Source organism: Solea solea, assembly GCF_958295425.1.
Source record: "Solea solea chromosome 4 unlocalized genomic scaffold, fSolSol10.1 SUPER_4_unloc_14, whole genome shotgun sequence".
NCBI classification, from domain to species: domain Eukaryota; kingdom Metazoa; phylum Chordata; class Actinopteri; order Pleuronectiformes; family Soleidae; genus Solea; species Solea solea.
This window is the reverse complement of record NW_026704004.1, coordinates 104,875-130,706: the sequence shown is the minus strand read 5'-3', so window position 1 is coordinate 130,706 and position 25,832 is coordinate 104,875. Positions and strand designations below refer to the sequence as shown.

Here is a 25,832-nt window from a genome sequence, read left to right as displayed (position 1 = left end):
TGACGAACATCGAGCTGCACGCGGCGTACTGCGACGGAGACGTCCAAGGTGAGAGGAAACGCCCTCATTTCACCTGCAGGTGGCAGCAGTGCGGAGTGCACTTACACTTTCTCTACTTTGTAGTTAGTTTGAAGCCGCGCAGGAAACGACCGCACAGAGGGAACCGCACCGAAGCTGACGAGACCAGTGGCGGCAGGTACGGACATGAGGCTTCGCCCACTTTCAACATGGAGCATTAGGCTCATCAAAGCTCCACCCATTTGTCCTGATCTAAATCAATGTTGGATGTGTTTTGTTGTTTTGCGACAGAAACCAGGAGAAATGTTACATCTGTCACAAAGTGTTTCCTCTCAGAGATTACAGTCGACACACGGAGCTGTGCATTCATCAGTGCAACACAGACACTGTGAGACACACACACACACACACACATCATTTGTCATGCTGATTGGTTGTGATGTGTGATTAAGCCCCGCCCCCTCCATGTGTGACAGACAGGAAAGCTGTTGTCGGCTCTGGAGCAAACGGAAAGCAGACGATCAGGTGAGTTTATGACTGGCGTGTGAATGAGTGAGAGTGAACAGTGTTTGCTTTCATTCATCCATTCATCATGTTCTCACAGAGAGCCGAGCGTCTGGATCCACACTTCACTCACAGTAAGATTCACCACTTCACAATCTCTTGTTCTCTGCACTTCACTTGTCCTGTGAGAGCTGAACTCTTCTGCCTGTGAACAGTGACGTCATCGACCTGCGCTTTGATGAAGACGACCGGGAGGGGGAGGAGCTTGGTATCAGCGCGATCACATCGTTCACGCCCACCTCAGAAGCTGCAGACCACCCAGTCCACTTCAGAAAACACCTGCAACTGAAGAAGCCCGGTCAGAGACCACGATGAGGAGGAACCTGTGGAGGAGGAGCCTGTGGAGGAGGAGCCTGAGGACGAGGAGGAGGTTCTCACTGAACGTTAATAACTTTAACCACATTCAAATCTTAGTCTTAAACTTAACCAGTTCCTCAGAAATGAGGTTCTGTCTCATTAGGACCAGGTTTTAGTCTCCATGAGGACGACTGGTTCTGACAAGTCACACACACACAGACCCACTTGGTTTCCTGTGACTGATGAAATGTTGTTTTGTAACGATGTGACACAATGTTGTCTTTCATCACTCACTCACTCACTCACTCACTCACTCACTCACTCACACACACTCTTGTTTGTTTGTGTAAAAAACAATAAAACATCAACACGATAAATCAAATAAAACAAAAACAGACTCTTCATTTAACGTCCTCAACCTGATCAGCTGATCACATGTGATTGACAGGTGTGGGTGTGGTTACCTGCCTATAACTTTACAAACAAATACGTTTGACTTTAAATGTTGTCGTCATGACGAGAAGAAGAATTGGGAAACATTCATGTGGTCACGCCCCTGAAGCAGAGTGGGTGTAAACTCACTCACTCACACCTTCACACACTCACTCGTTCATTCATAAAGGAAGTGGACTCAGCAGCAACACAATCAGGTGACACTTTGACTTTATTTCATCTTTACTTTTCACCTGATGACAATGTTGAGGTGTGTGTGTGCGCGTGTGTGTGTGTGTGTGTGTGTTGCCTTCAGAGTTTATCTTTTTTTTGATACTTTATTTTTATTGTTTTTCTTTAGCAGTGTATAAACATTATACAAGGGGGTGGGGGAACAAAAAACCCCAAAGATCTGAAAAAGAACATGTTGGATCACCATGCTTCTACAGTTTGATCCTTTTATAATGTCAGTGTGATGATCCTGTCGTTTTTATGTGTTCAGTTCATTTCTTCAGTTTATCTTTGTTTCTGAACTGAAACCAAACCTGTTTCAGTTGATGTTCAGATGTTTGTCACATTATTCTTCAGAGCAGGTGACACACACACAAACACACACACACACACACACACGCGCAAATGCACACACACAGTATCTCCCAAACATCAGGTTCCTGTTGAAACGCGTCCGTCAGGAAGATCCTGTCTGTCCTGTGGCTCCGCCCCCTGGTCAATATAAGATCTGTTTGTCAATATTTAGACTGTAGAAGTGGGAGTGGTCTTTGAAATGTGATAGAAGCACCAGCAGGGGGCGACGGTGACAAATCCTTTACTGAGGAGTTCACTCTCAGTCAGTTATTCAGTCACACAGTCAGTGAGTGACTTGAAGCCCAGCTTCAGCTGTTCAGGGATGACATCATCACTAATGTAGTTTAATCATGTTATTTATCATTAAAAAAAACAGCTGTTGGTGTTTTGTGATTTAGGTGAACTGGCCTTTGACCTCTGATGAGCAACATGAGTGGAGAGACGGCAACGCTGCACGTGGACGGGATCCCACCGAACACGCTCAGTCAGGTACACGTCACATGATCTGAGTTTATGAACGTGTGACTGCAGAGGCTCCTCCCACTCCCTTATCCAAGTGTGTCAGAGAACTCTTATTTTTCTTCCACATGAGGGCCACAGGGGGCGCTGTGCCACTCTCAGCTGACATAAGGTGATAGGTGGGGTCACACTGTGGACAGATCACTTGTCCATCACAGGGACACACAGAGACTAACAACTGTCCACGCTCACACCTACGGTCAATTTAGAGATTGTACCTGATTTACCTGATTTTTTTACCTGACTTTACTCATAACAGTGATTCACCTCTGTGAAATATGTTGTTAGTTGGTTAGCCTGTTAGCTTGTTAGCCTGTCTCTGAGAGACAGTCGCTCTCTTCAATCTTTACTGTGTCTCATGTATAAGTCAATGGGAGGAGCCAGGGGGCGTGTCAGTCACATTACTTAGATTATGTTTGTATTATTAATAAAAATATGAATTAGTTGCTGTCGTCATATTTATTCACTGCTGCAGAAAAATACACATCTTGTTTTTAGAAGATGAGCAGCGTCATGGTGCAGGAATTAAGTCTAACCCCGCCCACACTGTCACCTAAGCAGGTGAAGGCAGGAATGAAGTCTGGCCCCACCCACACTGTCACCTGAGCAGGTGAAGGCAAGTCACGGTGAAGAGATTAAAAAAAACAACAAAGCAGACGAGACGTGAACGAACGTGTTTGTGGAAAATTACTGACAAACACAGACCTGAGACACGGTCTCACATCCTAGTTCTGGTTCTAGGACTGATCTTAGTCCTGGTCCTAGGACTGATCTCATGGTGTGTTTCCACTGCCTCGCCTCAACATGGTTCAGTTCAGGTGTGTTTCCACTAGCATGATAACCTGTTACCTGGTTCAGGTTCAGGTTCAGAGCTATTTTATACTATGATGAAGGAAATGTCTTTAATGTCAGTATTTAACAGAGGAAATGTCTTTAATGTCAGAGGAAGTGTCTTTAATGTCAGTATTTAACAGAGGAAATGTCTTTAATGTCAGAGGAAGTGTCTTTAATGTCAGTATTTTAACAGAGGAAATGTCTTTAATGTCAGAGGAAGTGTCTTTAATGTCAGTATTTTAACAGAGGAAATGTCTTTAATGTCAGAGGAAGTGTCTTTAATGTCAGTATTTTAACAGAGGAAATGTCTTTAATGTCAGTATCTAACAGAGGAAATGTCTTTAATGTCAGTATTTAACAGAGGAAATGTCTTTAATGTCAGAGGAAGTGTCTTTAATGTCAGTATCTAACAGAGGAAATGTCTTTAATGTCAGAGGAAGTGTCTTTAATGTCAGTATTTAACAGAAGAAATGTCTTTAATGTCAGAGAAAGTGTCTTTAATGTCAGTATCTAACAGAGGAAATGTCTTTAATGTCAGAGGAAGTGTCTTTAATGTCAGTATCTAACAGAGGAAATGTCTTTAATGTCAGAGGAAGTGTCTTTAATGTCAGTATTTAAGAGGAAATGTCTTTAATGTCAGAGGAAGTGTCTTTAATGTCAGTATCTTACAGAGGAAATGTCTTTAATGTCAGAGGAAGTGTCTTTAATGTCAGTATCTTACAGAGGAAATGTCTTTAATGTCAGAGGAAGTGTCTTTAATGTCAGTATCTAACAGAGGAAATGTCTTTAATGTCAGAGGAAGTGTATTTAATGTCAGTGTTTAACAGAGGAAATGTCTTTAATGTCAGTATATAACAGAGGAAATGTCTTTAATGTCAGAGGAAGTGTCTTTAATGTCAGAGGAAGTGTCTTTAATGTCAGTATTTAACAGAAGAAATGTCTTTAATGTCAGAGAAAGTGTCTTTAATGTCAGTATCTAACAGAGTAAATGTCTTTAATGTCAGAGAAACTGTCTTTAATGTCAGTATCTTACAGAGGAAGTGTCTTAATGTCAGTATTTAACAGAGGACTCTGGTGTATTTAATGAGTCACGGCAGTTTCGTGCAGCTGTGCAGTAATGACTCCGCCCATGTTGAGTAGGTACTTTTTGCAGTGGAAAACCACACACACACACACACAGTGAAGAAAGTGTGTTTCAACTGTGTTTCAACACTCAAGTGTTTCAACACTCAGCCTCTGTGTTGAAACATGAAAACATGAAAACACACACACCTTATGTGTGCGTGTGTCTTAATCCTGAAAAAAAAGTGAGGACCAGACAAAATATCCTTCTTCTAAGACCTAGTTTTAGGATTATACTTGAGATTAGGTTAAGGTTAAAGGTAAGGGTAAAGGTTACAGTTCAAGGTAAGGGGTTAAGGTTAAAGGTTAGGGTAAAAAAAGTTATAAACTCCAAATGTTTAGGCTCACCGTGACAAACACTGCCCTCCTGTGGACAAAGTGTGTAGATATAATTTATAATATTTTAGTTTAACAATGTGTTTGTAAAAATATACAAAACACTGACAGTTGGGTTATTATGTGTGTGTGTGTGTGTGTGTGTGTGTGTGTGGACAGGTGCAGACACACCTACAGCCCTTTCATCTGTCTCTGGAGAAACTTGGAGACATTTCTTGTCGACTAAATAAGTCTTTGATCTTGGGTTTGGGGAAACATTCTCACCACAGAGCTGCAGTGAAGATGTTGCCCACGTTTGTCAGAGCCACACCTGACGGAACAGGTAACATGTTTTATTGACACATTTACACATGTGCACGTTTACATGTTTACACGTCTACACATGTGCACGTTTAGATATTTACATGTTTACAGATGTACACGTCTACACATGTGCACGTTTACATATTTACACGTTTACATGTTTACACGTCTACTCATGTGCACGTTTACATATTTACACGTTTACAGATGTACACATCTACACGTGCATGTTTACATATTTACACATTTACATGTTTACATATTTACACATTTACACGTGCACAATTACAAATGTACATGTTTACACATTTACACGTCTACCCATGTGCACGTTTACACATTTACATGTTCACACATTTACACATTTACATGTTTACACATTTACATGTTTACACATTTACATGTTTACATGTATACATGTTTACATGTTTACACGTTTACACATGTACACGTTTACACGTTTACGCTTAAACATGTGCACGTTTACACATTTACAAGTTTACACATTAACGCTTACATATGTGCATGTTTACACATTAACAAGTTTCCACATTTACGCTTACACATGTGCACGTTTACATGTTTACACATTGTTGTTGTTGTTTGCTGTGACAGAGAAAGGTGATTTCCTGGCGTTGGACCTCGGTGGAACAAACTTCCGTGTTCTTCATGTTCGTGTTTGTGAGGACGAGCAGCAAGTGTTAAAGATGGACAGTCAGATCTGTTCTATCCCACAGGAGATGATGCTGGGACCTGGAGAACAGGTGTGTGTTTATGTGTTCATGTGTTCATGTATCCATGTATCCATGTGTTCATGTGTTCGTGTGTTCATGTGTCCAGCTGTTTGACCACATCGCCTCCTGCCTCAGTGACTTTATTGATGCTCAGAATTTAAAGGGACAAACTCTTCCTCTGGGATTCACCTTCTCATTCCCCTGTGAGCAGCTGGAGATCGACAAGGTGACACACACAGACACACGCAGACAGGCAGACAGACAGACAGAAAGACACACACAGCCTGTTAATCTGATCAGTCAAATGTTAATCTGATGGATTGAGGGACTCTCGATCAACTCTCTTAATAACTTTAACAATCAAAGTTTTACACAAATATTAAGCGTGACACTGACATAAATATCGTTGTTGAACCCTCACGACAGTGAGATGAAGAGCGATAATCCTAAATCACAGAGACTCTCAACTTCCACCAGACAACATAGTATAGCATAGCTAGCAAGTTAGCAAGAATGGCGGCTGTGTCTACTGACATGGAAAGACCTGGCGACGGCAAACGGAGATACTGTGTCCGTGACTGATGATAGAACTGTCTCAGCAGCGGACCGACTGTAAGGAAGATGTGACCACTTTAATCCAGGAGTCAAGCTTCAGTGGATGGGCTACGGGACGAAGTTAGCTCCTTTCAGGGCTGACTCATTGCAGCAGAAAACCTGACAGGTGATCATTTTCAACGGATTTGTGAAGCTGAAGCTTCTGTCACATCCCTTCAGGCTCAGAATGAAACCCTGCTGGACCCCCTTGAAAACCTGGAAAATAGATTGCAGAGCTAACCTCCGCATCCTGAATTTGCCCAAAGGGAGTGAAGATGGCCAAGGCCCTGCTATCTTTATTTCCTAATAATTATTCTTTATTAATTCATTTATATTATAAGCATCGGTACCGGGAGAAGGACGTTGCTTTGAGATGGTCCATGCAGCACGAAGTAAAGTATAAGGGGACTACTTTGAGAATATACCCTGACCTCAGCACGGTGTGGAACGGGTTCTTCACCAGAGAGGAGTGCAGTTCCGTCAGACAGAGGCGCAGTTGTTCTGTGATCGCTGTGTCGCAAAGTAAACATCTGCCGCAGGTTCGTCGCGAGTGGGGAAGTCATGTCTGTGCACTCAGTGTTCAAGGATCCACTGCTGACTTTAATAAAGACAAATGAAGACAACAGAATCAGCCAGCTGTAATGTTGGATTATGTATGGTCTTGTTTAGATTCCTACCATATTATTTTATTTTCCTGTCTTGTTTTATTTTCTAGATCTGTATCTTTTCAGGTTTAGATCCTCTGTGTTACTGCGCTGCTATGTTAACTTTAACTTGAACCTGTGCCACTGGTCACATGAATATAAGGTTGGTTGTGATGCTTCACTGAAAAACAGCACATTTGCATGTATATGCCACTGTTTATAAACTGTTACTGGTTCAGTTTATAGATGAATAGTGTAACTCCTGCATATAAATTGATTGGTTACCCCCCCAAGTTAGTTACTAAGAGGATGATATATCAGGAGACCTACGAGGTTTTTAAGGAGCTGCAGTTTGCTTCAGTTGGGGAAGCCAAGGCACGGTTAGGGTTCTAATGGGGTTCAGGTTCAGTGCTGTCATATTGAGTCATATGATCCATTTGTGTTTGTTTTTTTATGTTACGGTATTTGACTTTGTGGACAAGACAACATGCATATATGTGGTTTAATCTGGTTTATTTCATGGTTTAATCTGGTTTATTTCATGGATTAATTCATTATTTTCACTGGTCTGAACAGAGCATCCTGATTCGCTGGACTAAAGGCTTTAACTGTTCTGGAGTGGAGGGAGAAGATGTGGTGAAGCTGCTGAAAGATGCCGTTCACAGGAGAGGAGTGAGTTAATCCTAGATCAATGCTTATGCATTGATTCTCTCATTTCAATCTGAGTATCTTCAGGTGTGAAGACATTTCTCAAGAATTGATCAGCTATGACATGATCCATAATAAAGTCATGATATTCACAGATTGATCATTTCAGGAGTCAGATTAAACCCATCTTTCATCTGATGAAATCCTCTCTCCAGGACTACGATATTGGCTCGGTTGCCATGGTGAATGACACAGTGGGCACGATGATGAGCTGCGGCTACAGAGACCAGAGCTGTGAGATCGGCATGATCATCGGTAACCTTTCATGTGTTCATATGTCCATGTCGTGTGTTCATGTGTCCATGTGTTCATGTGTTCATGTGTTCATGTGTTCATGTGTTCATGTGTCCATGTGTCCATGTCATGTGTTCATGTGTCCATATGTTCATGTGTCCATGTGTCCATGTTATGTGTTTGTGTGTTCATGTGTCCATGTGTTCATTTGCCCATGTGTCCATGTGTTCATGTGTCCATGTGTCCATGTGTTCATGTGTTCATGTGTCCATGAATCCATGGGTCCATGTGTCCATGTGTTCATGTGTCCATGTGTCCATGTGTTGATGTGTTCATGTGTCCATGAATCCATGGATCCATGTGTTCATGTGTTCATGTGTTCATGTGTTCATGTGTAGGTACAGGAACAAACGCATGCTACATGGAGGAGATGAAGAACGTGAAGCGTGTGGAGGGTGAGGACGGACGCATGTGCATTAACACAGAGTGGGGAGGCTTCGGGGACGACCACTCCCTGAGGGACATCCTGACAGAGTTTGACCTGACGGTGGACAACATGTCCATCAACCCCGGCGTCCACATGTACGCTCGTTTTATATTTGAAACATTTCATTTAGTCTGAGCTCAGTGACACAAAGTGACCACACGAGGCAGCAGAGGAGCAGCAGCTCCTGAGTCCCCCGCAGCTAAATCACTGGTTTTCTCTCTGGGGTTTGGTGTGGGAGAGTGAGTGCGTTACAAACTTCAGTTTCCTGTCTCACGGTGACTTAAAGACGTAGAGAGCACAGTGTCTCAGTGTCTCATGGATTATGCTCATGCTTTCATTTCTCACGTTGAATGTGTTGCTTCTGTTGTTTTCTGCAGTTTTGAGAAGATGATCAGTGGAATGTATCTGGGGGAAATCGTTCGCCTGGTGCTTGTGCGTCTGACGGAGGACAAAGTGCTGTTTCAGGGACAAATGTCTTCAGCTCTGAAGACACCAGGAAGCTTCCAGACAAAGTTCATCTCTGAGATTGAAGAGTGAGTGAAATCCTCAGGAAACACAACAAGCTTCAGAGATCTTTCTCATGACCTCATCATCATGTCCTCATCATGACCTCATTATCATGACCTCATTATCATGACCTCATTATCACGACCTCATCATCATGACCTCATTATCATGACCTCATCATCATGACCTCATCATGACCTCATCATCATGAAATCATCATCATCAATACAATCAATACCTCTAATACAAACACATAACAGATCGTTGATTTAAATGAACCAATCATGAGACCCCATCTTTATGTCCATCATAAATGTGTCTTCACTTCCTGTTCCTGTCTGTGCCTCAGAGAAGATGCTGGTCTGGAAAATGCCCAGAACATTCTGACCCAGTTGGAGCTGAAGTGGGACCCGGTTGACGTGCGGGTGGTGCGTCTGGTCTGTGACACCGTCTCCTCGCGCTCTGCCCGCCTCTGCGGCGCCGCCCTGGCAACCATTGCCAACAGAATGAGAACCAGCCGTGGCCTGGACCATCTGAAGACCACGGTGGGGGTGGACGGGACAGTCTACAGGAAACACCCCAAGTAAGACAGACCTATGACTGAGTGAGGCATGGTTGTATATAACTGAGTGAGGCATGGATGTATATGACTGAGTGAGGCATGGATGTATATGACTGAGTGAGACATGGATGTTTATGACTGAGTGAGACATAGATGTATATGACTGAGTGAGGCATACATGTATATGACTGAGTGAGGCATGGATGTATATGACTGAGTGAGACACAGATGTATATGACTGAGTGAGACACAGATGTATATGACTGAGTGAGGCATGGATGTATATGACTGAGTGAGACACAGATGTATATGACTGAGTGAGGCATGGATGTATATGACTGAGTGAGACACAGATGTATATGACTGAGTGAGGCATACATGTAGATGACTGAGTGAGACACAGATGTATATGACTGAGTGAGGCATGGATGTATATGACTGAGTGAGACACAGATGTATATGACTGAGTGAGGCATAGATGTATATGACTGAGTGAGACATACATGTACATGAGTGAGTTCTTCTTCTCTGCTTCAGTTTCAGTGACGAGCTGCAGGCCACCGTGCGCCTCCTCGCTCCTCTGTGCAGCCTCAGCTTCCTGGTGTCAGAGGACGGCAGTGGGAAAGGCGCTGCCATGGTAACAGCGGTGGCTCAGAGACTCGCTCTTCAGTCCCGGCTGTTAGACGAGAGTGAGGGTGAAGATGATGACGAAGAGGAGGAAGAGAAATGAAGAGAAAACATGCTCACCACATTCACTCTAATAAAAAAACAATGAAAAGTTTCATCAAATTAAAAATCTATAATCCCAGTTTAATCCACGTTTCTCTGCATAAAACATGATGTCACTTCCTGTGTCACTGCTGTGTCCACTCAGGAGGACATGTCATCGCAAACATGATGTGTCTCACACTGAGAGACAAGCATGTGTGATGTGTCTCACATTGAGAGACAAATATGTGATGTGTCTCACACTGAGAGACAAATATGTGATGTGTCTCACACTGAGAGACAAGCATGTGTGATGTGTCTCACACTGAGAGACAAGCACGTGTGATGTGTCTCACACTGAGAGACAAGCACGTGATGTGTCTCACACTGAGAGACAAACCTGTGATGTGTCTCACACTGAGAGACAAACGTGTGATGTGTCTCACACTGAGAGACAAACGTGTGATGTGTCTCACTGAGAGACAAGCACGTGTGATGTGTCTCACACTGAGAGACAAACGTGTGATGTGTCTCACACTGAGAGACAAACATATGATGTGTCTCAAACTGAGAGACAAGCATTTGTGATGTGTCTCGCACTGAGAGACAAACATGTGATGTGTCTCACAATGAGATACAAGCACGCGTGATGTGTCTCACACTGAGAGACAAACGCGTGATGTGTCTCACACTGAGAGACAAACACAATACACACATTTCCTCTAAAAATTAAAAATCCTCTAAATCTGCCTCCCCCTGCTGGAGAGCAGAGGGAACTACACTGTGAACACACACACATTTATTTACCACTGCAAATGTACAATATTTCGTTGTCATGGTTACAGGCCTGATCATAACATCTCTATTTGTGTATATTTGTTGTATCATGTACTGTATAATGTACTTGTTTCATGTACTTGTATCATAAACTGTATCATGTACTTGTTTCATGTACTGTATCGTGTACTTTGTAAATTGTTATATTAGGAGAGCACTTTTTAAATCAAAGCTAAGCTAATATGCTAATGATTCTTCTTCTGTTGCTGCTGCTGTAGCTCGGACTAAGCGCCGCCCTTGTGTGCCGTATCAGGCGGATGTACGTCACGGTGCTGCTGAAGCTACATGTTAGCTTTAGCATTTACTTTAACTCTGCGTTAAACTTCGTTCCATTGACACTAAAACAGAAAAGAGGGCGGAGACAGAACTGACGGAACTGGTTGTTTATGTTTTATTTTTTAATATATATATATGTATATATGTACATATATCTGTACATATACATGTATACAAATATATATAATTTAGTTAGAAGCCCTCCCCCTCCTCCGCCTCTGTCTGGGTGCGTTTGTTTGTGTGTCAGTCTGTCCCGGCGGTGTAACCGGAGAGGGGCCTCGCAGAGGGAATGCAGGACTGCGATGGAGCACAATGAAATCCAGGTAAACATTTAAACACATTCTCTGCCGTCAAATGTTCGCGTGTGTGCAGGGTTTTTCTGCCGGAAGTCACGGATTATTTTCACTCTGTGTCGCCGTGAAATTTCTCCACCGTTTATCCGTTAAATTTAATTTAATGTGACCGTGTCCCGTTGATTGTTTTCACAAACACGCGCGGGCGCGCACGCACACTCACACACACACACACACACACACACACACTTCCTCTGACTGATATTAGAACTTATTAGAACTTTTTTTCGCCTCTTTTTCTGCCTGGAAACAGGCTCCGGCACCGCGGTTCTGGCTCTGCGGTGGCGGTTCTTCCTCGGTTTCTCTGCCGCCTTCACTGAAAGGAGCTCCGGCGCTGACACCGACTCGTCGCCGCCGTCCTTCCCGGAGCCACCGCCGTTTAATTCCGCCTAGATATTCCTGATATTTTCCGTGTATGAATCATTCATTTCTTTGTGTCGTGTCGATAAGTTGGTCCGTGGACTGACGTCGCGAGCCGCGCTCGTGTCCCACAGAGAAAAACACGTCTACATTTGTCTAAATGTAAAGGCCTGAAAATATCAGCAAAGTTTTCACAACACAAATATGTCGCGTCGACATTTTAAAATCAGCTTTTCACGCATTCAAAATGAAAGGTTTCCACGGAAACGTCCTCGTGAGTGATTTAGATGAAATGTGTGTGAATGACGTGGTGAATGTTTTAACATCATATTGATATTATTATCAAATCCTCCCCCTCTGAAATTCAAGCCCCGACATTTTGTCTCCGCAGTAATTAGCTGACTTTAAACAGGAATGTTGGTGTTCACGCAAACATCAGCTGATTTCACTGAAAATGAACTGAAAACACGAATTCATGTTTTACACAATGTTCAGTTTTTTTTAATCAAAGACTAATCATGGATTCATCGAAATATCCAACACTGTCACCAAACTATACATTCATGATGTGTGTGTGTGTGTGTGTGTGTTATTTAAAAAAAAAATCCTGCTCTGTTTATGAGAATAATTCAGTTTAAATATGAATGTGTGATTTTTCCTCCTGTAGTTTGTGAATAACAGGAAAAAAATTAGCCAAGGTCAATAACTCTGTAATATGATCCACATACAACATTTGTTATTATTATTATTGTTATTATTGACAAGAATAACAATAATAATAATAGTGATAACCATCATCATCATCATCATGTGAGTCTCTGTCTTCTTCTGTTCATATGAGCACAAATATCACGAGAATTGGCGCAGGCAGATTAAACGTCTCACTGCTCAGATTATATTATGTGGTTTTTATTTTCCTGCTCTGCCTGTTTCCACCACTAGGCTGCGACAGCTCACGTCCCGCCACCCTCCCACCTCCTCCTCTCTTCTCCTCCCTCCCCCCTTCTCTCCTCTCCTCCCTACCTCCTTCTCTCCACCCTCCCCTCCTCCTTCTCTCCTCTCCTCCCTCCCTCTTCATCACTTTAAGCCCCTCCTACTTCAGCATATATATAATAGTAACAAGTCAGTGTGGATCAGCTAATGGTTGATTTTCCTGTTTGTATTGAGATATAAACACAGATGAAAGGATGAATGAGTGAATGTGTTCCTCACTTTTCTGTTAAATATATATTTATAATATATAAATGTATATTTACAATGTAATCTTCAAATGTATATTTATAATATAATACATAAATGTATATTTACAATGTAATATATAAATGTATATTTATATATTACATTGTATATATACATACAGTACATGTATGTTTACAATGTAATATCTAATGTATATTTATAATATAATACATAAATGTATATATACTGTATATATATATATATATAATATAATATAATATATACATTTATAGTATAAGAAAAGTCACAGTCTCATAGTAAAACTGAAAGCCCCCAGTTGTGTTGGTACCATGGATGGATGTCACTTCCTGGTTTATTTCCTGGTTTAATATATATTTACTGATTCATACTGAATGATTCATACACGGAAAATATCAGGAATATCGAGGCGGAATTAAACGGCGGTGGCTCCGGGAAGGACGGCGGCGACGAGTCGGTGTCAGCGCCGGAGCTCCTTTCAGTGAAGGCGGCAGAGAAACCGAGGAAGAACCGCCACCGCAGAGCCAGAACCACGGTGCCGGAGCCTGTTTCCAGGCAGAAAAAGAGGCGAAAAAAAGTTCTGATAAGTTCTAATATCAGTCAGAGGAAGTGTGAGTGTGTGTGTGAAAACAATCAACGCGACACGGTCACATTAAATGAAATTTAAACTCCCATTATTTCCTGGTTTAGTTCAGCCGGTAACCGTAGAGGTGGTTCGGTCCAGAATCGTAGAGGTGGTTCAGTCCAGAACTGTAGAGGTGGTTCAGTCCGGAACCATAGAGTTGGTTCAGCCGGTAACCGTAGAGGTGGTTCAGTCCGGAACCGTAGAGGTGGTTCAGTCCAGAACCGTAGAGTTGGTTCAACCGGTAACCGTAGAGGTGGTTCAGTTCGGAACCGTAGAGTTGGTTCAGCCAGTAACCGTAGAGGTGGTTCAGTTCGGAACCGTAGAGTTGGTTCAGCCAGCAACCGTAGAGTTGGTTCAACCGGTAACCGTAGAGGTGGTTCAGTTTGGAACCCTAGAGTTGGTTCAGTTCGGAACTGTAGAGGTGGTTCAGTCAGTAACCGTAGAGTTGGTTCAGTCCAGAACCGTAGCGGTGGTTCAGCCAGTAACCGTAGAGGTGGTTCAGTCCGGAATGTAGAGGAAGTTCAGTCCAGAACCGTAGAGGTGGTTCAGCCGGTAACTGTAGAGGTGGTTCAGTCCAGAACCGTAGAGGTGGTTCAGTCCGGAATGTAGAGGTGGTTCAGTACAGAACCGTAGTGGTGGTTCAGCCACTAACCGTAGAGGTGGTTCAGTCCAGAACCGTAGAGGTGGTTCAGTCGGTAACTGTAGAGGTGGTTCAGTCCAGAACCGTAGAGGTGGTTCAGTCCGGAACCGTAGAGGTGGTTCAGCCAGTAACCGTAGAGGTGGTTCAGTCCGGAACCGTAGAGGTGGTTCAGTCAGTAACCGTAGAGGTGGTTCAGTCCGGAATGTAGAGGAAGTTCAGTCAGGAACCGTAGAGGTGCTTCAGTCCGGAACATAGAGGTGGTTCAGTCAGTAACCGTAGAGGTGGTTCAGTCAGTAACCGTAGAGGTGGTTCAGTCCGGAACCGTAGAGGTGGTTCAGCCGGTAACCGTAGAGGTGGTTCAGCCTGGAACCGTAGAGGTGGTTCAGTCGGTAACCGTAGAGGTGGTTCAGTCTGGAACCGTAGAGGTGGTTCAGCGCAACTCAAACGGAACAAAAACAAAGTTGCACGTCATGAGTGTGACGCAAAACACGGTCATAATTACCTCATTCGTCAGTCATGTGACCTAATACATTGTCATGTGACCTCGTTCGTCAGTCATGTGACCTCGTTCGTCAGTCATGTGACCTCATTTGTCATCATGTGACCTAATTCGTGAGTCATGTCAGAAAAAACATCAGAATGGGCTTTATTTGTCACAGAAACAAGCACCGTGAAAGTACAAGTACTGCGAAATTACAACCCCCAACCCGTCCATACATACAATAAGACAATACAGAGACATACCCAACAGGATGACCGGTGCTAATATAAGAGGGGGGAGAAAAGGGAAGAGACATAGGGAGGGAGGAGGAAAAAAATGCTATGCTCCTGTGGGGGAGTACAGCGTGGGAACAGAAATAAAAACCTCTGCACATCAGCACACATAATACACTTTACAATTGAGATCTCGAGACAATCTGCACCAGGGTAGGTGAAGGGGAGTGGAGGTGTTCCAGCACAGGCAGGCAGCCACCCGGCAATCGCAGCCATTCTACGGCGCAGGTGCGGAACCCGCCCACCGTGCTGGCGAGTAAAAGCGACGACGGCGTGGCATGGGGGTAGAGGGATGTGTAGCATATGTGCATGTGTCTTTGTGTCCGTGAATGCGTGTGGGTGTATATGCCTGGAGACTTCGCTTTGCCTAGCCTCACAACCAGTGTCTCAGTTCGCGGTATGCCATTGCGATAACATAGTAGGTTGCCATGGAGACGTCCTTGATCGGGTCCCAGACAGAGTCAACAATCACCAGGTGTCCGTGATGGAAGGGAGGGCAGAATACAGAGCATCTCACTGCAGCGATCTCATGGGGGAGTTGTTCCAGCAACGGCCTTGTCCGAGACTGGCGCCACGGGGTCCGAAAACACAGATTAGATTATGATGACTGGGTTAGGGCGATTCACATTCCAATAGACTCGACTTACTCTGTCCATTCTGGTCTCCAATTCGGTCCATTCGCTGTTGGAAAGCCGAAAGCCTCTCCAAGATGTTATCCATGTTGCGGTTAGTAACCACAGTCTGAGTGCTGACAGCTCTGCCCACCCCATCAATCATATCGGGCAGCTTCGTGGGGCTTTTGACTGCTGTCACCGTCTTCAGAATGTTCCGATACATCAGAGCCACGCCTAATCCAATCAGCACATAGCCTGTTATCATGGTTCCGAATATGTAGACATCGACATCGTCGATGTCTACATATTCCTCCACGGAAAGAATCGCCAGGCACACGACCCTCCACTCCTCCCAGGAGTCCCTCATGTAACCAACGGGGGTTCCCCCGAACCCAAACTTCTCGTCGAGAAAATGTTGTCAATTGCGCTGAGAGACCAGTTGACCAATTCCATGATTAAGGTTTAGGAGAGCACTGCGGAGAGAGGCTCCAAAGTTGAGACAAGACAGGGTGAGACGTGAGAAGCAAAGCAGGGAAGATAAGGGATAGGGAGAGAGGAAAAGATGCGATCACCTTCATTGAGGAGCAGGATAGAAGTGACCTAATTCGTTGTCATGTGACCTCATTCGTCATCATGTGTCCTCATTTGTCAGTCATGTGACCTCATTCGTCGTCATGTGACCTCATTTGTCAGTCATGTGACCTCATTAATCGTCATGTGAGCTCATTCGTTGTCATGTGACCTCATTAGTCGTCATGTGACCTCATTTGTCAGTCATGTGACCTCATTAGTCGTCATGTGACCTCATTTGTCAGTCATGTGACCTCATTAGTCGTCATGTGACCTCATTCGTCAGTCATGTGATGATTTAAATGTGGAACATTGTAAACAGATGATGTCATCAGTCCTGTTTCAAACATTAAATGAGTTATTATGGTCTGTCTGTCTCAGTGGTCTGGCGCCCCCTCCTGTCAGCGCGGCAGCTTTGTCTTCTATAAGTCTGTGAGCAGCAGGTCTGGTCCTGATGGTCCGGTCCAGGTGTGGAACCTGGGCGAGTTTTACTTTGTCCGCTGTGGACCTGAGGATCCGGTCTGCATCGCTGAGGTGAGTCATCAGAGAGGACACAGTCCTCCCCTCAGTGTGGACAGTTGTGGACATATGGACTTACAGAGACACACTTACAGAGACACATGTGAACCTACAGAGACACACTTACAGAGACACATGTGGACCTACAGAGACACACTTACAGAGACACATGTGGACTTACAGAGACACATGTGGACAGTTGTGGATAATGTCTCAGGTTGTCCTCCGTCTGTCCGTCAGGTGACATTACTTTGGGAGGAGCAGACACAGTGCCACCTGCTGGCCAGTGCCAGACTCTACTTCTTACCTGAGGACACACCGAAGGGTCGCACCAGGGAACATGGAGAGGTGAGGTGAAGAAGAACTACTCTGGTTGTAGCTGTTGACGTGTAAAAAAGGTCGGCTGACGAGAGTGTCAGTGACGAGACATTTACATGGGCTCGTTTGCAGCGACTTGATGTTTGTAAGTACACCTCCATATCTCACATAGAAGTGAGATAGGACCATGCTATGGCCACTCCTCCTTTAGAGTATGTTTCTATTTCTTTAATGACATCATCACAGTCACGTTAGTTAGAATTCTTTATAATCATCAAATATCACAAAAAGCTGATCATCAGGGAATAATGTTAGCATGTTAGCACCTGTGTTGACACGGTTCTTCTCCACGGTCACATTATCAGAGGTGTCTTCTCCTTTCATCCTTCCATCCTTCTTTCATCCTTCTTCCATCCTTCATTCATCCTTTCATCCTTCTTCCATCCTTATTTCATATTTCAATCCTTCTTTCATCCTTCCATCCTTATTTCATCCTTTCATCTTTCTTCCATCCTGCTTTCATCTTTTCATTCTTTCATCATTTTTCCAACTGTCTTTAATCCTCTCATCCTTCTTTCATCCTTCCATCCTTATTTCGTCCTTTAATCTTTCTTCCATCCTCCTTTTATCCTTCCATCCTTCTTTCATCATTTTAAACTGTTGTGTGGAAACAAGTGATTTTTTTGAATGACATTTGTTACACTTTGTTTCGTTAAAAAATTACACTTTGATGACTGTGTGTGTGTGTGTGTGTGTGTGTGTGTAGGATGAGGTTGTGGCTGTGTCCAGGAGGATGGTTCTGCGAGTGGATGACCTGGTCAGATGGTCGTGTGCCAGTTGGAGTATTGGTGTAAAGCAGCCACCATGTGGCGCTAATGGCCTCATCAAACCTCCACAGAGCAACAGCGATGACAACAACAACAACAACAACAACAACAACAACAGCAACAACAACAACCTCCAGGACAAGAAAAGCGAACCACACAAAGACAAAAGTGAGAGTCAAACAAAGCACTTCAAAGTGCGGCTACAAACATGTGACTAAACCAGACTAAAGAACACTCACTCTCCCACACCAGAGTCCACAGAGAGAATCAGTCACTTTGGTGTCTAACAGCTGGTTGGTGTCACAGGTCAGTCACCTGTTTGTTTCTCTGTCTCTCAGATCATCAGAGCGTCAGAGTCCTCAGCTATCCTCAGTACTGCCGTTTCCGCTCCCTGCAGCGACGGATCCAGGACGGAGCCACGGGTCCGAGGCTGCAGGACCCGCACCTGCTCGCCCTGGGGGCCGTGAAGGTGCCGCCCCACATGCGACTGATGTACTGCAGGGACACGTTCAACCACCCGACGCTGGAGAGCAGCGCCGCCTTCTCCTGGCAGTTCAGTGAGTCACAGTGATCAAGAATCACAACCCACTTCCAGATTTTTCACCAAAGACGGACTTTTCTGTTTAAATCAAGTTTTACATCTGATAGAGCGCCCCCTCTCTGCAGTGTGTGGTCATTGTCTGCAGGATGTCCTTCTCTCATGGTTCCTTCCTTGTATGTCTTTCTGCAGGATGTCCTTCTCTCATGGTTCCTTCCGTGTCTGTCTTTCTGCAGGATGTCCTTCTCTCATGGTTCCTTCTATGTTTTTCTTTCTGCAGGATGTCCTTCTCTCATGGTTCCTTCCATGTTCGTCTTTCTGCAGGATGTCCTTCTCTCATGGTTCCTTCCGTGTCTGTCTTTCTGCAGGATGTCCTTCTCTCATGGTTCCTTCCATGTTTGTCTTTCTGCAGGATGTCCTTCTCTCATGGTTCCTTCCATGTTTGTCTTTCTGCAGGATGTCCTTCTCTCATGGTTCCTTCCATGTTTGTCTTTCTGCAGGATGTCCTTCTCTCAGTCTCCGAGGTCGACCTCGTAAAAGAAGAGGCTGCGATGGCAAAGACTCTCCGACGTCCGGCAGCCAATCAGAGGCCTGGATCGACCGGATGAAGGTTTGTCCTGTTACATATTAATATGATGTCATGAAGCATGAAAACATGAAGTTAAATCATAAATCTATGTCATTGTCATGTTAATCTGACTAAAACCAAGCTAGTCTTAGTGGGACTACCATAGCTGGGTCATCTGACTCCTGGTCCATGTGTCTGCAGGAGAACGTGATGGGCAGTGTGGAGTTTGGATGTGAGAGCAGTTGGCTGCCTCATCCTGAGGAGCAGCTGTTTCTGGATCAACTCTTCTCTTTCATGGATCGATCCGGATCACCCATCCTCAAAGTCCCAAACCTGGGCTTCAAGAAGAGTCAGTGTCTCCTTTGATACACGTTCACGTCCTGTTAGAAGACCACACCTAAGAGTCTCCGCTCCCACTTTAGTAAAACAAACCGTTTAATAACATGTTGCCCTCCTCACCTGAGGAGGCGCTGCAGCAGAACTCGCTCATCTGTTGTTTTAATGCACGACAACTTGTGTTTCCTTTACATCAGAGCAAAACCACACATGATAGTCTGACTTAACCCAGACTTAAACCACACGTTAGTCTGACTTAAACCACACATGTTAGTCTGATTTAAACCACACATGTTAGTCTGACTTAAACCAGACTTAAACCACACGTTAGTCTGACTTAAACCAGACTTAAACCACACGTTAGTCTGACTTAAACCAGACTTAAATCACACATGTAAGTCAGACTTAAACCACACATGATAGTCTGACTTAAACCACACATCTTAGTCTGACTTAAACCACACATTAGTCTGACTTAAAACGGATGTATAAAACACCACCAATGTATGTATGAATCATCATCATCAGCTGATCCAGGTTTAATTGGACATGTCTTTGGTCTTCATGTGTCTCATATTGTCTTCGTCCTCAGTCGACCTCTTCCTCATGTTCTCTGTGGTCAAACGTCTCGGAGGACACAAGAAGGTCAGGAGACAACTGCACAATATCATAGACATCACAATGTTCACACACTGAATCCACAACACGTGTGTGTGTGTGTGTCACAGGTAACAGCAGACCGGCTCTGGAAGGTGGTGTACAATGAGCTGGGAGGATGTCCAGGCAGCACCAGCGCCGCCACCTGCACCAGGAGACACTATGAAAGGTTTGATACACAGACACGCACGCACGCACGCGCACACACAGGTCTTAATGTAAGTGTGTGTGTGTCTGTGTGTTCCAGGTTGATTCTTCCGTATGAAGAACATCTCAGAACCGGAGGAACAGAATTCAAGGTCCCAGAAACTCCGTCACCTCTGAAGCCGCGGGGGATCAGAGGACGAAAACCACTTCAGCGGGGAAGGAAACCAGGACCTAAACCCAAGGAGGTGAAGATGATGATGAGCACAAAGACTCCTGCTGCTCCTCTTCCTCATGCTGTAAGTTCTGTGTTTCACTGTCAGACACAGAGTCTTGATCCACTGTTCACCTCCTTCTGTCTGAGTCCTGATCCACCACTGTTCACCTCCTTCTGTCTGAACAGATCATCAACCCAAACGGCCCCATTATGGTGAAGAGAGGCAGAGGTCGACCGCCAGGAACTCGTAACAAGGCCACGCTGATCGCGCAGCAGCAGCAGCAGCAGCAGGCGAGAGCCAAAGTCTTAGAGACTCCGAGTCTTCTGCTGCCCCCCAAAGGCAGAGGAGGATCATCGGTCAGCAGCACACACCGGGTAACAGGCCCTGTCTCCATAAAACAGACTTTAAACTTGGAAAACCTGGGGTTCAAAAATACAGAGATCTTAACTTTGAAAACTGGGGGTTGTTTTAGTGTGGATGAAGAGAAACGTAACTTTTATTTTGAAAACTGGGGGTTGTTTTAGTGTGGATGAAGTGAAACGTAACTTTTATTTTGAAAACTGGGGGTTGTTTTAGTGTGGATGAAGAGAAACGTAGCTTTTATTTAGAAAACTGGGTGTTGTGTTTTAGTGTGGATGAAGAGAAACGTGACTTTTATTTTGAAAACTGGGTGTTGTGTTTTAGTGTGGATGAAGAGAAACGTAACTTTTATTTTGAAAACTGGGGGTTGTTTTAGTGTGGATGAAGAGAAACGTAGCTTTTATTTAGAAAACTGGGTGTTGTGTTTTAGTGTGGATAAAGAGAAACGTGACTTTTATTTTGAAAACTGGGTGTTGTGTTTTAGTGTGGATGAAGAGAAACGTAACTTTTATTTTGAAAACTGGGGGTTGTAGCAGGGGACAGGGACACTTTTTGTAAATGGTGAAAACGATGTTTTCTTCTCGTCCTCTTCTCTTCAGGTAACCTTGCCTCTGACCCCTGACCTCTCCCCGATGTCGGCTCCCTTCCTGACGTTCTCGCCCAAACCAAAGGAGCCGAAGTCGGTGGCGTCGGTGGCTCCGCCCCCCGGCGTGATCCTGTCCACACTGCCCCGCCACTTTGTGGGTGGGTCTCTGGGCGGCTTCAGCCCCGTCAAAGGGGTGTGTCCTCTTGACGTGTTCAGGAAACGCATCAGCCTCCAGAGGGTGCCAGAGAGTCTGGCGCAGCACAGTCCCACTGTCTTTCCTCTTCCAGATCCTCCTCACTTGAGTGCGGAGCAGCTCCAGGCTCTGTCTCCTGGTCACCACAACCGCTGCTCTGGGTGTAACGTGGAAGGAGACTCACAGAGACACGGCAGCAGCCGGGACGCCAGGACACGCCCCCCGCTGCCTCCTCTCCGGGTCCTGCCTCTGAACCTGGACTGCAGCGTTCAGGTGTGTCAGCTGATGAGAACTCGCTGTCTGGACTCGTCGCAGCTGCAGACCTTCACCCGCCGCCTGTCGGAGGCGCTGTCGCAGGACCTGAGCGCCAAGCCGCCCTCCTCCCCCATAACCCCGCCCCCTGAGCAGGCACTGCCGCTCAACCTCAGCAAACGTTTCATCTTGAAGAGAGCGAGCGCAGAGGAAGCCGAGCCCAGCCGAGCGGCGAGAAACGGAAACGCAGAGCAGCAGTTGTCGCCAAAGAGAGCCAGGGCAGAGCTGGATGATGACATCACTCAGAGGGGGCGGTCCAGTTCCACAGGTGCAGGATCAGACGTAAAGGACCAGGAGGAACCTGCAGACCTGAGCTCACCCAGCAGGATCCGGGCCTTTCTGCTTGGACTTCCTCCTTTCCAGGTAAAACTGGACGAGGACCTGAACGGGGCGCGGTACAGGAAACTCCTCCCAACGGGAACTGAAGCCGACGCCCAGCAGACTGAGGCGGAGAAACTGGAGGGAGGAGTGTCCGTAAAGAAGGAAGTGACGGCGGCCGAGGAGACTGTGGTGGTGGTTGAAACTGGGAGGAGCAACAAAGTGCAGCAGGAGGTGGAGGAGATGGGCCCCGCCCACCACGCTGCTCCCGGTCCAGCGGCGTTGAAGTGAGCCACGCCCCCAAACACTGACGCACACTGTTTTCAGCGTTGTCTTTTTTTGACAGGGAGGTTTCACTACTGGTTCTGGTTCTGGGCTCAGGTCGAAGTTCTTCTCTTCATTTCCCATCATCCTCCTGTTTCTTTCTTTGAACAATGTGATCATGTGACAATCACTAAATGGTTGAGACTTTGTAATCTATGACGATGACGTCCGTGACGACCGTCACCATGACGACAGCGTGGACTCATGGTCATATGACAGTGGTTGTGTGAGCGGTGGATGCTATGCATGGAGCCGCGTTTACGAGCGTCCGCTAATGTAAACGTTACTTTTATAATTAAGTGTTTTCAAGTTATATCTTTATTTTGTTTTAGCTCGTTACTTTGAAGATGTAAACTTTTCACACACGTGCCTTAAAAGTCACGCCGTCTGAGTCGTCTGCGATGTTAGCGCCGTCTGCGGCTTCTGCAACGTTAGCGTTGTGACGCTCATCGTGTGGAGACCTTGGCGGCGTCGACTGTTAGCGTCGCCATGATAACCCTGTAACCCAAACATTCAGACTACCTCAGGTTATTATTAAACATTATTCACCAGCTTTACCTGCATCAGGGGGCGGAGCCTATGTTCACCTGATTCAAACACTACATTTTCATCTTTTTTTTTTTTTGTTTTCTCTCCTCGCTCGCTCGTAGCTACATTTCTGCTTTTAAATGTGTGGCTGTTGCTATGGTTACACCCGTTAGCTCCCCCTCTAAAACTGAGAAGTTCAAAGTTCTTTCACTGTTCTACTTGCTGTAGAAGAAAACTATTATTTCCTGTTTACATCAACACTTACATGACTGAGGAGGGTCACATGACCGAGGCTCCTCTGTTCTTTCTGCATGTCAACTTTACGTCATAACAATCTGTCGCCTCCTTTTGCTCCTACTCTTGTATCCTCCTCCTCATCTTGCTCCTCCTCTTGTATCCTCCTCCTCATCTTGCTCCTCCTCCTCAGCAGAATTCAAATGTTAAAAGAAACTTTTTCAAATTTTTATTTTGCCGATGTCGTGATTTTTTTTTTATATTTATGAAAATCTGTCTTTTCTTTGCCAACTTTTGATTTTTCCAGAGTTAAAGTGATCATGACCTGGTGCTGTTAGTTAGTTAGTTGCCCTATTCTTCTCTATTATTATTCTTGTTTTTGTTTTGTTGACAAAGCACCAACGCTCCAGACTCCGCCTCCTCCTCGTTAGCATGTTTGTGTAACAGTGTTGCGTTGTTTCCTGTTTACGACATGTTATAAGTTAAAAACACTCCATTTTTTGCGATAATTTCTGTAACGTCTTGTTAGTTCGCGTTTACAACGTGAAATTTTGCACACGTTTTACGTCGTGTTAGTGTTCACATGAAATTAATCCTTTTTAAAGTCCTTTTTTCTAATGAAACAATTCCAGTAATAAACTTTACAGCAAAGTTTTTCACCTGCGACACCAGGGGGCGCTGAAAAAAAAGTCTGAAGTCTGACGGAATAAGACAAGCGATCCGTGCAGTTGTTCATCACACCAGCTGAACTTTGTACGAACTTTTGCAGAGAGTCTTGATTCGCCCAGGAATCGCGATCAAACCACGATTGTGAAAAAAACGCGGTCTGGATCAAATTCGTTCGAACGTGAAATTTTGTAGAAATTTTGTAGAAACGTTTGCAGTCCATTTTATTTCATGATGAAAACTCGTAAATAAAATGTGTATGAACTTTGTACGAACTTCGTACACATTTTGTGCTAATTTCATTGGCAATGTTCTGATTAAACCACGACTTTGGACCAGTTGTAGACATTTTTTCCCTGCATGTCTTTATGCTAAAGACCACATGACTTCATGGAGGTGTGTCCGTGTAGAGGGGGTGGGGCAGAGCTTGTTAAACCAGTCTGATTTTTGGTTATTTAAGCTTTAGTTTTGAAAAGTTTCTTCTTTACGTTGAATTTTGGTTTACATTTGATTCACACGTTCACGTTTGGTGTTTCCAGTGTTTTTGCACACGACGACGTTAGCCGCGCCGCTCAAAATGCTAAGTGCCTGATATCAGACAACAGCGCCTCCTCCTGGTCTCATGTTTCACAAGTTAAAGTGTCGACATTAAGCACGAGCCAACTGGACCTCAAAGACTGGACAAACGAGGACAAACAGTGACACCTGGTGGATGTGTTTGGCCGGCACTCGGCCATCTGATTTAATCCAATGAAGATTAAAGGTCATATTCAAAAGGAGCCACATGTGACATTTGAACAGATGTTTAACAGATGAACTGACACAAACTGCTCACAGCGCCCCCCGCTGCTCAGACACACAGACTGACTCTGAGTGAAAACATGGCTGCCAGCAGAGACATCAGGAAAAACTGATTTTATCCACGTTAATAAGAGTTGTTCATAAAATCATCGTCTAAGATCTCTCTGTCACATGATCACGTCTTCATCTGTGTCACATGATCACGTCTTTATCTCACTGTTAAACTGTAAATCACTCACTCTCTCAAACCAAACCCCATAGAGAAAACCAGTGGTTTTAACATCACACACAGGAGTTGTTGATCCTCCATCACTAAGTTGTAATGATTTGAAATCCTTTACTCAGACTGACCTCAGTGACACTGAGTGACCACACGAGGCAGCAGAGGAGCAGCAGCTCTTGTGTCCCTGCAGCTGGTCACTGGTTTTCTGGATGAGGTTTGGTGTGAGAGAGTGAGTGGTTTTCAAAGTGACCACACGAGGCAGCGGTGGACCAGCTGCTAAAATGTAACGGATGTTTGTTAATATTGCAAAGTTACATACTCTAACTTTAATTTGACCAAAGTGATGTGGATAATCTGAAGCTGTTTGTTTACAAAGTGACCAAAAAAATAAACATCATTTCAGACATGAGCTGAGTGAGAGAAAACAGGGGATTGTGGGAAATGTAGTCATGTGGCTCCTTTTCAAACTGTTGGATGTGAATGAATGAATGAATGTCTGTCTCACATGTTTCATCCTTTTCTTTGAAATTAAATTCCAGAACAGATTTTTTTATTTTATTCATTAACGCAAAGAAAATTGACTAATCCCAGGGTTAATTCTGGTTTAATCCCAGGTGTACTTCTGGTTTAATCCCAGTTTATTTGACCTCTACAGGGTGTGATTTCCTGTGGTCTTTGATGATGATGATGATGCTGCAGCACAAAGT

General features: G+C 44.6%; 2 protein-coding genes across 3 annotated transcripts; both read left to right on the top strand.

Moving 5' to 3' along the window:
• The first annotated feature begins 1,380 nt into the window (after positions 1 to 1,380).
• Positions 1,381 to 11,138, top strand: LOC131449241 (hexokinase-2-like). Of its 2 annotated transcripts, XM_058622081.1 has the most exons (11): positions 1,381 to 1,529; positions 2,295 to 2,385; positions 4,867 to 5,029; positions 5,626 to 5,774; positions 5,851 to 5,970; positions 7,559 to 7,654; positions 7,846 to 7,945; positions 8,323 to 8,506; positions 8,789 to 8,944; positions 9,268 to 9,501; positions 10,018 to 11,138. In XM_058622081.1, the coding sequence occupies exons 2-11, from the start codon at positions 2,317 to 2,319 to the stop codon at positions 10,208 to 10,210; spliced, it is 1,464 nt and encodes a 487-aa protein (XP_058478064.1). In that variant the 5' UTR covers positions 1,381 to 1,529; positions 2,295 to 2,316; the 3' UTR covers positions 10,211 to 11,138. The 2 variants fall into 2 exon arrangements, with proteins under 2 accessions (XP_058478064.1, XP_058478065.1); XM_058622082.1 differs by lacking the exon at positions 5,851 to 5,970.
• Positions 11,139 to 11,353: 215 nt separating this feature from the next.
• zgc:77151 (uncharacterized protein LOC337153 homolog) lies at positions 11,354 to 25,534 on the top strand. Its single transcript, XM_058622080.1, has 12 exons — positions 11,354 to 11,624; positions 16,837 to 16,989; positions 17,215 to 17,322; positions 18,059 to 18,287; positions 18,458 to 18,676; positions 19,158 to 19,267; positions 19,427 to 19,574; positions 20,154 to 20,206; positions 20,290 to 20,387; positions 20,466 to 20,661; positions 20,766 to 20,954; positions 21,540 to 25,534. The coding sequence occupies exons 1-12, from the start codon at positions 11,412 to 11,414 to the stop codon at positions 22,638 to 22,640; spliced, it is 2,817 nt and encodes a 938-aa protein (XP_058478063.1). The 5' UTR covers positions 11,354 to 11,411; the 3' UTR covers positions 22,641 to 25,534.
• The last annotated feature ends 298 nt before the right edge of the window (positions 25,535 to 25,832 follow it).